This window comes from Cebus imitator, unplaced genomic scaffold, assembly GCF_001604975.1.
Source record: "Cebus imitator isolate Cc_AM_T3 unplaced genomic scaffold, Cebus_imitator-1.0 Scaffold297, whole genome shotgun sequence".
Taxonomy (NCBI): Eukaryota; Metazoa; Chordata; class Mammalia; order Primates; family Cebidae; genus Cebus; species Cebus imitator.
This window is the reverse complement of record NW_016107612.1, coordinates 784,609-797,807: the sequence shown is the minus strand read 5'-3', so window position 1 is coordinate 797,807 and position 13,199 is coordinate 784,609. Positions and strand designations below refer to the sequence as shown.

Below are 13,199 nucleotides of genomic sequence, written 5' to 3'. Positions count from 1 at the left end.
TTCTCCACATCCCTCTCCCCGTGGTCTCCTGACATGATCTCTAGGGTAAGTCTAAGGTAGCCAGACTTCTTTTTTTGTTTGTTTGTTTGAGACACAGGGTCTCACTCTGGTTGAGGCTGAAGTGCAGTGGTGCAATCACAGCTCACTGCAGTTTCAGCCTCCTAGGCTCAAGCCATCCTCCCACTTTAGCCTCCAAAATAGTTGGGACTACAGGCACCTGCCACCACACCTGGCTAATCTTTTTTTTTTTTTGAGACAGAGTCTCATTCTGTCACCCAGGCTGGAGTGCAGTGGAGCGATCTCAGCTCACTGCAACCTCTGCCTCCTAGGTTTAAACTATTCTTATGCCTCAGCTTCCCAAGTAGCACCACCATACCCAGCTAAATTTGTAAAAAACAAAATAAAATAAAATAAGTTTTAAAATTATTTGCAGAGACAGGGATCTCCCTGTGTTGCCCAGGATGGTGTTAAACTCCTGGGCTCAAGTGATCATCTAGCCCTGGCCTCCGCCAGTGCTGGGATTACAGGTGTGAGCCACCACGCCCGGCCTGCAGTGGCCAGACTGATGTGGCTGCTCAGGGCTTCGAGAACACAAAAGCTGGAGCTGCCAGGCCTCCTGATGGCTTAGGCTGGGACCTGGCACGGAATGTCACTTCTGCCAAATTCTATAGTTAAGCATGTCATGGTGCCAGCCCAAGCTCGGGGAAATACATGAGGGAGGCGAGACATGAATACTGACAGGCCGCATTCATTGGGGGTCCACTAATTGACAGACTATAGCAACATACACAGAACTGAGCGGTGCATGAAAAATTCTAGCAATGGTAATTTGGGACTGTGGGAATAAGGGTACTTTGTGCTTTCCTATTTTTACTTTTGAAAAAAGACAGGAACTAAAGGGGAGGCTGAGACAAGGCACCCAGCTCAGCATCTGAGCAGAGCTGTCCCAGGCAGCTGACACTGTAGGCCCCCTCGGGCCCTGGGGCGTTAGGGCCTCATGGGGCCCTAACATGGGAGAGGGCAGAGGAGCTGTCCCTGACTGTCAGGGCCACTGGCAAAGGGGCCCTTGCACTGGGCCTGTCATTCACAACAGGCCTGATATGAGACATCATGTCTGAGTGAGGTTACTCAGTGGCCAAGGTGTCCTGTCAAAACCAAAGAAGGGGATATGCGTCACTCGTCACATAGGTCTCAACCTGGGTTCCATTCCTGAGATTCAATGCCTGTAATGCAAGTTACTTGGTTTTTGTTTTGATTTTTTATTTATGTATTTATTTTTGAGATAGAGTCTTGGCCGGGAGCGGTGGCTCACGCCTGTAATCCCAGCACTAAGGGAGGCTGAGGCCAGTGGATCACCTGAGGTCAGAAGTTCAAGATCAGCCTGGCCAACGTGGTGAAACCATGTCTCTATTAAAAATACAAAAATTGGCCGGGCGCGGTGGCTCAAGCCTGTAATCCCAGCACTTTGGGAGGCCGAGGTGGGTGGATCACGAGGTCAAGAGATCGAGACCATCCTGGTCAATATGGTGAAACCCCGTCTCTACTAAAAATACAAAAAAATTAGCTGGGCATGGTGGTGCATGCCTGTAATCCCAGTTACTCGGGAGGTTGAGGCAGGAGAATTGCCTGAACCCAGGAGGCGGAGGTTGCGGTGAGCCGAGATCGCGCCATTGCACTCCAGCCTGGGTAACATGAGTGAAACTCCGTCTCAAAAAAAAAAAAAATACAAAAATTAGCCACGTGTGGCGGCGGGCACCTATAAACCCAGCTACTTGGAAGGCTGGGGCAGGAGAATCGATTGAACCTGGGAGGTGGAGGTTGCAGTGAGCTGAGATTGAGTCACTGCACTTCAGCCTGGGCGACAGAGCAAGTCTCTGTCTCAAAAAAGTAAATAAATAAAAATAAATTTTAATTTAAGTAGCCACACAGCTAATGGCTACCATATTAGATGGCATGAATTAAACATCTATTTTGTGTTTTAATGGCTCATAAACCTAGAAAATTGCCAGCAGCCTGGACCCTCCTCTGTCTGCAGGGGGATTTGGTGGCCCCTGTACTCCTTGTTACAGTTACAGACAAGGCAGGAAAGATTGTGCTGCTGTCTTATGGAGCCTCAGGAAGCTCCACCTCTTCCATGTCCTTCTTTGAGGTTGCTGGGATTTCCTGGGGTGGGGTGGCCTTGGGGTGGAGTTAGGAAAGGGGCTTTGGGTACAGAGCATCTCTCCCCCCTGCCTCTCTGCCAGCACACTGACCAAAGTGATGCCAACCTTCTGGGAATGAATCTCTGCTCCCCTATCATTAGTACAGGGATCTCAGGAATACCTTTCCATTAGTGAAACGAGTTAAATTCAAAATAAATGACTGGCTGGAAACATTATTTAGGTACCTCTGCCGCCATTAAAATGGGGCATAAGAATCGAGTGAGCCCAGGCTTGTAAGAGCTTTGGGACATCTTAGTGCAGAACTCCTGCAGGACACATCCCTCGCTCCCACCCACACACTTAGGAAGGAATTCCCTCCTGGAACTGCTCTCTCATCCAATCCTCCTGTCCAAGGGTATTAGTCAGTTCTCATGCTGCTAATAAGGGCATATCCAAGACTGGGTAATTCATAAAGTTAAGAGGTTTAATGGACTCACAGTTCCACATGGCTGGGGAGGCCTCACAATCATGGCGGAAGGCAAAGGAGAAGCAAAGTCACATCATGCATGGTGGCAAGCAAGAGAGAACATGTGCAGGGGAACTCTCCTTTAAACCATCAGACCAGCTGGGCACCGTGGCTCACACTTGTAATCCCAGCACTTTGGGAGGCCAAGGCGGGTAGATCACCTGAGCTCAGGAGTTTCAGACCAACCTGGCCACAATGGTGAAACCCGGTCTCTACTAAAAATACAAAAATATTTAGCTGGCCATAGCAGTATGCACCTGTAATTCCAGCTACTCTGGAGGCTGAGGCAGGAGAATCGCTTGAACCTGGGAGGTGGAGGTTGCAGTGAGCTGAGATCATGCCACTGCACTCCAGCCTGGGTGACAGAGCAATACTGTCTCAAAAAAAAATAATAATAATAAAATAAATAATAAAAAAAATAAAACCATCAGATCCATGAGACTTTTTCACTATCACAAATACAGCACGGGAAAGACCCGCCCCCATGATTCAATTACCTCCCACCAAGTCCCTTCCACAACACAGGGGAATTATGGGAGCTACAATTCAAGATTTGGGTGGGGACACAGCTAAACCATATCATCATACATACTAAAATTGGCCACGGAAGTGCCTCAAAAGACAGTGAGCATGCACCTCCCTCGAGCTTTAGGTGCAGGCGGCATTAACCTATTTTGCATGCCCACTAATAATTTTTTTTTCTCCTCGTGGGCTGAGATTTGCTTTCATTGTAGCATACTTCCAGCAGTCAGGTGGAGGGAATGAGAACTACAGCTTTCCCTGCCTCTCAGTGCTGGGGGCTTAGGTCAGTTTCCAATACCAAGAAAAGAGGTCTCAGGCTTGGAAAGAGGCTTTAGGTTCAGGTAAACAGGAGGACGGTCTTGGAGGATGGGAGGGAGCTTTGGAGAGTGACTTGGAACCTAAAGGCTAGTGTATTTATGGCCTGATTTTACTGTATTTTTTGATTTTACTATATTACCTCCAAAATACCAGGATTTACATTTTAAAACTTTACAGAAGCAAGGGCTGGGGGACACTGAAGTGATGAGGGAACCCACGGAGGCTCGTGCTGATGTTTATTGCTGTCATGCAATAGAACAGTAGAGGCTCTTGGTGACCTTTTATACCCCTTTAACAAGGGGCTCTGTTCAATCCCTTTCCATATCCACCCCTTGTACACTGTTTTGCTTTGCTTCAGACACCATGGATACCAAGAGGCATGATTTTTCCAAGGCTCATGCTCTATCCAGATGTTCAGCGTCTTGTGGATTTACAATTTGGAGTGCCTCTATGACAGCCCAGAGGCACTCGTGGTTTGCATTACAGGATCTCACACTTTCAGGTTATGGAAAAAGTACAGGGACAACAGGGACCTACTGGAATTCTGCATAAAAGGAGGAACTTAAGTTTTTGTTTGTTTTTGGTGGGAGGAGGTTGCAATCTGCAGATGTGCCTCGGTGGCAGGTGGGGGCTGGGCATGGGTTATGTTTCTTTTTTTTCCCAGCAGTGTCTGACCTCTCTATGCTCTGATGTATCATATCCACTTGCTCACTCCAACTAGGAGCCACTCTCAGATGACACAATCACCAAAAAGCATCAGGAGAAGGTGTTAAAATGCAGATTTCTGGGTTGGCTTTAGACAGAGAGAGAATAAGAATGTTATCTCTTGGAGCGGTGGCAATTATTTTAAAAAGCTGAGTCCCAGAAATATACATTTTAAATAGGCCAGAGCCAAGGAATCCGAATTTGCTGGATTTTCTCTCTCTCTTTCTCTCTTTTCTTTTTCTTTCTTTCTTGAGTGTTGCTGTGTCACCCATGCTGGAGTGTAGTGGTGCAATTGTAGCTCACTGCAGCCTCCACCTCCCAGACTCAGGTGATCCTCCCACCTCAGCCTCCCCAGTAGCTGAGAGTACACATGCATGCCACCATGCCTGGCTAAGTTTTTTATTTTCTGTAGAGATGGGGTCTGGGTATGTTGCCTGGGCTGGTCTTGAATTCCTGGCCTCAGGTGATCCTCCCGCCTTGGCCTCCTAAAGTGCTGGGATTATAGGCAGGAACCACTGTGCCTGGCTCAGCAACATAATCTGAGAATATGAATTAAAATTCAGCAGATTCATCTTCCTATGGGAAAGGTACATTTTGTACCCCATCAAGTCTATTCTATTTTTTAATGTATGTATTTATTTATTTTGAGACAGAGTCTTGCTCTGTTCCCTAGGCTGAAGTGCAGTGGCGTGATCTTGGCTCACTGCAACCTTTGCCTCCTGCATTCAAGCAATTCTCCTGCCTTAGCTTCCAAAGTAGCTGGAATTACAGTGCCCACCATGGCTGGCTAACTTTTGTGTTCTTAATAGAGACAGGGTTTCACCATGTTGGCCAGGCTGGTCTTGAACTTCTGACCTCAAGTGATCTTTTTTGCCTCCCAAAGTGCTAGGATTACAGGCATGAGCCACTGCACCCAGCCTATCCAAGTCTATTTTAGATGCCTTATGAGTAGACACTGGATGTGCTCAACAGCAGGAGCCTGACCTTCTAGCAGGGAGCCCTAGGCTTTATTCCAGCTCTGGCCCATGTGAGCTATGCAGCCCCTGTGAGCACTTTAACTTCTGTGCTTGTCCATAGATGGGGGCAGTGCCACATATAACTTTCCAGACAGGATCCCAAGGGTGCCACATGGAATGGCTATGAAAGCATGCTGCCTTCTGAAAAGCACTGAAATGTACCGCACGGATGGCCATCTTCCTTAGAAGTCACCCGCAGTGCCAAGCCTTCCCAGGCTCCTGGGAGAACATGCATGACAGTGATCAGGAAACTGAAAAAGCTGTTTATGCTAGGAGGCTGGGTGCAGGAAGAAAGGGCAACTACATGCTATTAATACATTCAGGTGATGTCATTTCAGAAATAGGAAGTGGGACTTACCTTACTTCATATTTTTTTTTTTTTTTTTTTTGAGATGGAGTTTCACTCTTGTTGCCCAGGCTAGAGTGCAGTGGCGAGATCTTGGCTCACCGCAACCTCCGCCACTGAGGTTCAAGCAATTCTCCTGCCTCAGCCTTCCAAGTAGCTGGGATTAGAGATGCAGGCCACCACACCTGGCTAATTTTTATATTTTTAGTAGAGACGGGATTTCCCCGTTGGCCAGGCTGATCTTGAACTCCTGACCTCAGGTGATCCACCTGCCTCAGCCTCCCAAAGTGCTGGGATTATAGGCGTAAGCCACCACGCCCAGCCCTTCATATTCTTTGGACCATGAACTCATGAATGTACCATGAGCACATATTACTTTTATGATTCCTTGGTTAAGCACAAATGAGCTTTTTACTGTCAGCCTCAGACCCTGGTGTTCAGCTAATATGTGACCACATAGTGACTGGCCAGGCCAGCCCTCACTGCTGAGGCAGAGCTGACTCCGGTGCTTGAGGCAAGGGGACGCCAATACAAAAGAGGACAGGGATACCATATGGGTCCCATCAGGTGCACTGGGTCCTCGTTCCACCCCATTGCTTCTAGAGGGGCTAGCCCATCCCTCTCTGGGCTTCAGTATCTTCAACAGTAAAACAAGGGGGATGGGGATGCAGATAATGGATCCAAGATCTTTTTCAGTGAATTTCCTGACACTTAAGACTTCTGGCTGAAGCCACTGAAGGGCTAGGGACATTAGTTTGGGGTTGTTCTCCAGGATACTTGCAATCTTCAGAAATGCCCCAGGAGGGGACTGGTGTGGCGCCAGCCAGTCTTCTAGCCTAGCTATAGAGGAAGCAGTCAACGGGCCAGGGGTAATTAAATCTACCCTCCCCCAGAATGAGCCCTGTTGGGAACGGCTGTGTGCTATTCCAAGTTCATGCCAATTACCTAACACGCTCTCATTTAGAGGGCAATTCCTTCTAAAACACGCCATGACTTCCAAGGAGCTGGATAATGCAATTCTGCCTGCTCCAATTACGGTGATCTGAGATCACCCAGACCCAAACTATGAGAGCGCCTCAGCCCAGCAGCGGCCTGTCATTCCCTCTTCCCTCAACCTTAGTCGTCTTCCTGTGAGCTGGAAAGCTGCAGGCAAGGGGCTATGCAGTCATGATGCCACTATTCACCCTGGCCTGGGGCCAGTTCAGATAAAACCTCCCATCACCCCCGGGGCCCCTTGCTTCCTCTGGGATGGGTATGCGAGGCATGTGGGAAGTCACTGCCTGCCACCCCAAAGAGGGTGGTGAGGTAATCCCCAGACATGGTCTGACAAGTGTCTGGGGTGAAAGAGGCTCTGTGTGGAGGAGAGTGCCTTGCTGTGTTGCTCTGAACCCTCAGGAGCACTTCACTGATATCCTGGCACCCAGAAGAGATGAGAAGTTAACCCGGTTTTCTTGTCACCACAAAAGCATCTTTCATGCCATAATCGAGTCCGGATTTGAGGGAAGATTTCACTAGACGGTGGTCAGAGACTAGATGCTCTGTCAGTTACTGCCCAGACCCCCGACGCTTGCAGCACCCCCAACCACAGCCATTTCAAGATTCCTACCGTAACCCAGAAAGTGAGGTAGACAGGTACATTGCCTAACGGGGGAAGCTGATAAGCTAAGGACAGGGAAGCAGGACCACATTCAGTTTTGACTGGGGTTGGCCCTGCAAGAGCAGGCTGTCACCTGGGCTGAGGGGGTATTCTGTGATGCTGACGACTAGGGACTCAAAGGACAGGGACAGCATCCTGCAGAAGGTGGCTCCAGGCTGCTGCTGGCAGAAGAAGAAAGAGGAAAATTCTTTTTTTTAATTTTTTTTTTAAATTTTTATTTTTATTTATTTATAAAGACTGGGTTTCACCATGTTGGTCAGGCTGGTCTTGAACTCCCAACCTCAGGTGATCTGCCCGCCTTGGCCTCCAAAGTGCTTGGATTACAGGCGTGAGCCACCACGCCCAGCCAAGGGGAAAGTTCTTAATGCAACCCCTAAGTTTCAGGCACTTGACAGCTGTCTCATCAGGTAGCCATGGAGCGCCCTCCCCTCCACTTCTCCACCTCCTGTAGCCCCTGCCTCCTCAGAGACTTGGCCATGCTTCCCCACAGCATGCTCTGGAGGATAGGATGTGGGAAAAGCGTGCTTCATGCCTTTTAACTTCTCAGAAGGCAGCAATGGTAATGACAAATCCCAGAACTTGATGTTTTCACCTCTGACCAAAGTGAAAATGACAGGTGCCCACAATTCCAGTCTGTGCAGTAACAGCAAACCCAGGGCGAGTGACTGCGAGAGGGCACAGGATCTGGAATAGCCTTTTGCTCTTGCATTAACTTTGAAATTTTTATTACAAAAATTTCTCCTCCACCCAATTTTTTTTTTTTTTTTTTTGAGATGGGAGTCTTGTTTTGCTGCCCAGGCTGGAGTGCAGTGGCACGGTCTTGGCTCACCACAATCTCCGCCTCCCAAGTTTAAGCAATTCTCCTGCCTCAATCTCCGAAGTAGCTGGGATTACAGAAGCACACCATACCTGGCTAATTTTTTATATTTGATAGAGACAGGGTTTCACCATGTTGGCCAGGCTGGTCCCGAACTCCTGCCCTCAAGTGATCCACCCACCCCTCAGCCTCCCAAAATGCTGGGATCACAGGCGTGAGCCACTGCGCCCGGCCAAATGTCTTTTTCTTTTATAGAAGAAAACTGATTTTTTAAAAAGCCATTCTGCCCAGGTATAATCACTATACTAGTTGTGTATCCTTCAATATACAGGAGTACCACATGTGCACTTCTCTGCCCTCAAACTGCTTTCCCCTCAGAAATGTTGCATGTGGTAGAGTTGCATCATATAAAGTGCGTAAGTTTTGCAAATTCATCTGTACCTAACAACACAAAAAAGGCCGGGCGCGGTGGCTCACGCCTGTAATCCCAGCACTTTGGGAGGCTGAGGAGAGTTAATCACCTAAAGTTGGCATTTGAGACCAGCCTGACCAATATGGACAAATTCTGTCTCTACTAAAAATACAAATTGGCCAGGAATAGTGGCGCATGCCTGTGATCCCAGCTACTCGGGAGGCTGAGGCAGGAGAATTGCTTGAACCCAGGAGGCAGAGGTTGCGGTGAGCTGAGATCATGCCATTGCGCTCCAGCCTGGGTGACAGAGCAAGACTCTGTCTCAAAAAAGGAAAAAAAAAAAAAAGGCAATAGTGCCAGTATCATTCCACTAAACAGGCATCTGCCCAGAATAAGTGCAGTGGGAAAAGTGGTGTAAGGTTCCAGTTCCCTTGCACAATTCCAGCATTTAAAGAAACATTTTCCTTTAAGTCCCTACACGTGAGGCCAGTACTTCAGCTGGAACTCAGATAGGGAAATGGTGATCTGCTCCAATGCTGAGGATACAAGATGTGCTGATTACTGCACCTAAGGCATTCAGGTGCAATTTACGCTATGTCATTCTGTCTTAAGCTCAACCTAGGACCCAATCCCTAGCAAAATGATTCCACTGGTCGTATGCTACTTTTTTCCCCATGTAGTTTGTCTTCAGGGTTGTTGTGAGCCAGTTTATACAGGTGACCCTTGAACAACTCAGAGCTTAGAGGCACCGACCCCATTATGCAAAGATCTACATATGACTTTTGACTCTCCCAAAGTTTAACTACTATAGCCTCCTGTTGACTGGAGGGATTGCTGATAATATAAGCAGCTATTTAACACATACTTTGTACAAATTACATTTTCTATTTTGTATTCTCACAATAAAGTAGGCTAGAGAAAAGAAAATGCTATTAAGAAAATCTTAAGGGAGGGCTGGGCTCGGTGGCTCATGTTTGTAACCCCAGCACTTTGGGAGGCTGAGGCAGGTGGATCATGAGGTCAGGAGTTCAAGACCAGCCTGGCCAACACGGTGAAACGCTGTCTCTACTAAAAATACAAAAATTAGCTGGGCGTGATGGCAGGCACCTGTAATCCCAGCTAGTGCTCGACTTATGACCACGATTGAGACCGGCAGACCGGTCGTAACACGATTTGGTCGTAAGTTGAGTAGGCTATATGTACAGTTGAAATGGTGCACGCGGAGATGGCAGTGCTGCCAGAAGCTGGTCTGCACTGTCATATGCTCAACTGGGCAATGTTTGCACTGCCAGACGTGGAGCAGTTGTGGCTAGCGATTGTGGTCGTAAAGTTGAATGGTCGTAAGTTGCATAGGTCGTAAGTTGACTAATACCTGTACTCGGAAGCTGAGGCAGAAGAATCGCTTGAAACCGGAAGGCAGAGGCTGCAGTGAGCCAACATCATGCCACTGCACTCCAGCCTGGGCAAAAGAACAAAACTCCATCTCAAAAAAAATCATAAGGAAGAGAAAACATATTTACCATTCATTAAGCGGATCATCATAAAGGTCTTCATCATTGTTGTCTTTACACTGACGAGGAGGGGAGGAGGAGGAGGTGGAGGAAGAGGAGGAGGGACGGGTTTGTTGTCTCAAGGGTAGCAGAGGTGGAAGATCCTCATAAATGGACCCATATGGTTTAAGCCTGTGTTGTTCAAAGGTCAACTACATAATATGTCTTCTTCTTTAAATACTTAATACAAGATATTTCACAGCATGAAATATAGGAGGTTCAATGGAAATAGTTCTCTTTTCATATCACAAAGGAAATAGAAATGTCACCATTAAAAAAGAAAAACTAGGAACAAATTTACAAACCAGGAATATATCATTTTATTCATTTCCAGATTATGAGTATTACAGACCATATACATATATTTAGATAATATATAAAACAGAATAAACTGCAGGAAGAAATATTGGTCTGGAATTCCTTCCGGGACATCTTTAATTCTGTGAGTTCAGGGTACAGGTATCTGCCCCTACACTGGGGCGGACGGCAGAATAAGCTCCAGCATTCCCACGGCACTCACAGGACTGCTTACCCTCACGGGACTGCACTTACAATGCAGTGACAGAGTCACGGCACGTTCACCGGTGTCCACGACAAGGAACACCAAGTATAAATAACAGAACTACAGCAGAGTGAACTAAGATAAATATGTTTTTCATCGTCCTCCAGATAGTTTCCTTTTTAGAAGAAGAGTCACATCCAGGGTCTATCCCTGGAGTCACAATTCCAGTTATTGCTGAAGGGAAAACACAGAAAAGAAGCATCAGTTTAAGTTACTAGAAAATAGATGGCGTCACAGGCCTCCTGCCTCTGGCGACACTTGAGTGGACAGTGGCTGTGGAGAATGGACATGCATCTGCCGCAGCCAGGCAGGCGCCCACCATTGTGTTAGCAGGGATCTATCAGCTGATAATACTTTCAGGCTGATTAACAGTTAAGATGGGGGCAGGCACAGTAGTTCACACCTGTAATCCCCAGCACTTTGGGAGGCTGGTAGCAGGGAGAATCATTTGAAGTTAGGAGTTTGAAATCAGCCTGGCCAACACAGTGAAACCCTGTCTCTACAAAAAATACAAAAATTAGATGGGCATGGTGGTGGGCGCCTGTAATCCTAGCTACTTGGGAGGTTGAGGCAGGAGAATCACTTGAACCTGGGAGCCAGAGGTTGCAATAAGCTAAGATTGTGCCACTGCACTCCAGCCTGGGCAAAACGGCAAGAGTCCATCTCAAAAAAAAAAAAATGAGTTAAGATGGAAGACATTTTCTAGGAGCTGGAAGCAGCAGGAAGCACCTCAGGAGGGCAGGCTCACCATGGAGAGGGGAGACAGCAGTAACAGAATATTTCACAGGATAATTCCTAATTCAGTGCTGATGCTGGAAGGAGACGTAAGATCTTGCGATATAAAGGCACTCCAAAAGTGTCAACACAGAGAAGTTCTGTAGCTGAATTCTTACACCAGAGCCCTTTCCAGGAACACAGCTCCCCTCACTCGCTGGTGGGCCTTCCACTGGGGAAGACTGGCTTACCTTTGCCTTGTTCTGTACTGGGAGATACAGTTTGAACTCTGCCGGCAGTTCGTCTTCTGAGTAGAGTCTGTCTGAGAAGTAAACCCTCCGGATGCGACAGTTTGCATGGATCTGTGGAGGCAATGCTTCTTTTGAGAGGCTAACTGTGACCGTTCTCCCTCTTTTCCTGAATCTTTTAGAGGCCCTCTTCTAGGACTGGAAAAGCTTCATCTCTGGCATCTCCTTGACGTTTCTTAGGGGTGAATTTTGTCAAGAGGCGGGTCTTACTTGTTGCATTCACCTCTATGCCTGAACTGATTCCTGAATATTTCCTGAACGTTTGTGAGGGCAAAGTTTACTGGATAGGGACTTGGGAACCGAAGCCAGAATCCCACACTGTTCTGCTACATTGGCCACAAGCCAGTATTAGACACAGTATGCCCTATCCCCCGTCTGGGCTCTCTCTGGAAAAGGAGCAGTACCTGCACTCTTAGGGTCTCGATGTAATTGGTGCCGTATGCTCGCCGTGTGAAGTCTAATAAGTTGAACTGAATTTGGTTCCAGCCGTCATCCAGACGCATGGGCATGGTGCAGATGAACGGTTTGACCCGGGTGGTGCTCTGGTAGTTACTTGCCCGAAAGCGACGACGCACATTCTTGTCATCTAGTACCTGTGAAACAGAGACGAAGCGTCACACTAGCTCTGTCTTAGAAGAAGCACACGACTTTGTTCAGACAATGACCTGAATTCCCACAGCTTGCTTTCCCAAGGCTGAGACTTAGAGGAAAATAAACAGACCAGACACAGGTCATACGCTGCATGCAGATGGCCCGGAAGTAGCAAGTTTATCTTGTTTGTTACCAAGACAACAACAGCTGCTTATGACATACATATGACATAGTCGGCAGGCTCTCATAGATTTCATAAACGTTCTTCCTTTTGAAAAATCAGAAATACTAAAACAGAGAACGGTAACCCAGTATTAAATAATCACTCCCTAAATGGATACCATGCTAACTCTGATGCTTTGAAATCTCTAGATTTTCTAGGTGCTGTTTCTTTAAAAACCTGGCGTTAAATTTTGATACCAAATTTACATCACAAGGACTGCATAGGTCTTACAGTAGAAACAGAAAAGAATACACGCAAAAGGATAAAGATACTTTTGTAGGGTCACTTTTCCCTGTAAGTTCGAAGGCTATCTCTTTGGTATAGCCAAGAGTGGACACATTCATGTGCACATACTTACCTGCACTTCGAAGGTAAAATACTTCTTCAGGTTTTTGATAATCATGACAAGGAAAGGGAGTTTAATTCCCAGTGTCTTCTTGGGGTCTGCAGGACATGTGATATATGTGGTGCTGTAGAGAGAGGAAACACCAATAAACACACTCCTTGTTTTTCTTCCTCTGTGGTATGCACAATAATAACACACGGTCCAAGAGGATACACTGGAAAGCAGATCTAGAAGATTCAGGCACATCACCCACTGAATCCCGCAGCCCTTAAGTCAGTGGATGCTTTAACAAACGCTGGGCCGGGCGCAGTGGCTCACGCCTGTAATCCTAGCACTTTGGGAGGCTGAGGCGGGTGGATCACGAGGTCAAGAGATCGAGACCATCCTGGTCAAAATGGTGAAACCCCGTCTCTACTAAAAATACAAAAAATTAGCTGGGCATGGT

The 13,199-nt window shown here is 47.2% G+C and overlaps 1 protein-coding gene across 1 annotated transcript in view; it reads right to left on the bottom strand.

Annotated features, from left to right (window-relative positions):
* Window positions 1-10,306: 10,306 nt before the first annotated feature.
* CFAP20 (cilia and flagella associated protein 20) overlaps window positions 10,307-13,199 on the bottom strand; it is a 17,076-nt gene continuing 14,183 nt past the window's right edge. The window contains exons 3-6 of the mRNA XM_017502586.1: window positions 12,767-12,878; window positions 11,999-12,187; window positions 11,538-11,648; window positions 10,307-10,746 (exon numbers count right to left, since the gene is read on the bottom strand). Of these exons, the coding sequence (XP_017358075.1) occupies window positions 10,741-10,746; window positions 11,538-11,648; window positions 11,999-12,187; window positions 12,767-12,878 (418 nt within the window). The 3' untranslated portion in view covers window positions 10,307-10,740. The remainder of the gene's footprint in view (window positions 10,747-11,537; window positions 11,649-11,998; window positions 12,188-12,766; window positions 12,879-13,199) is intronic.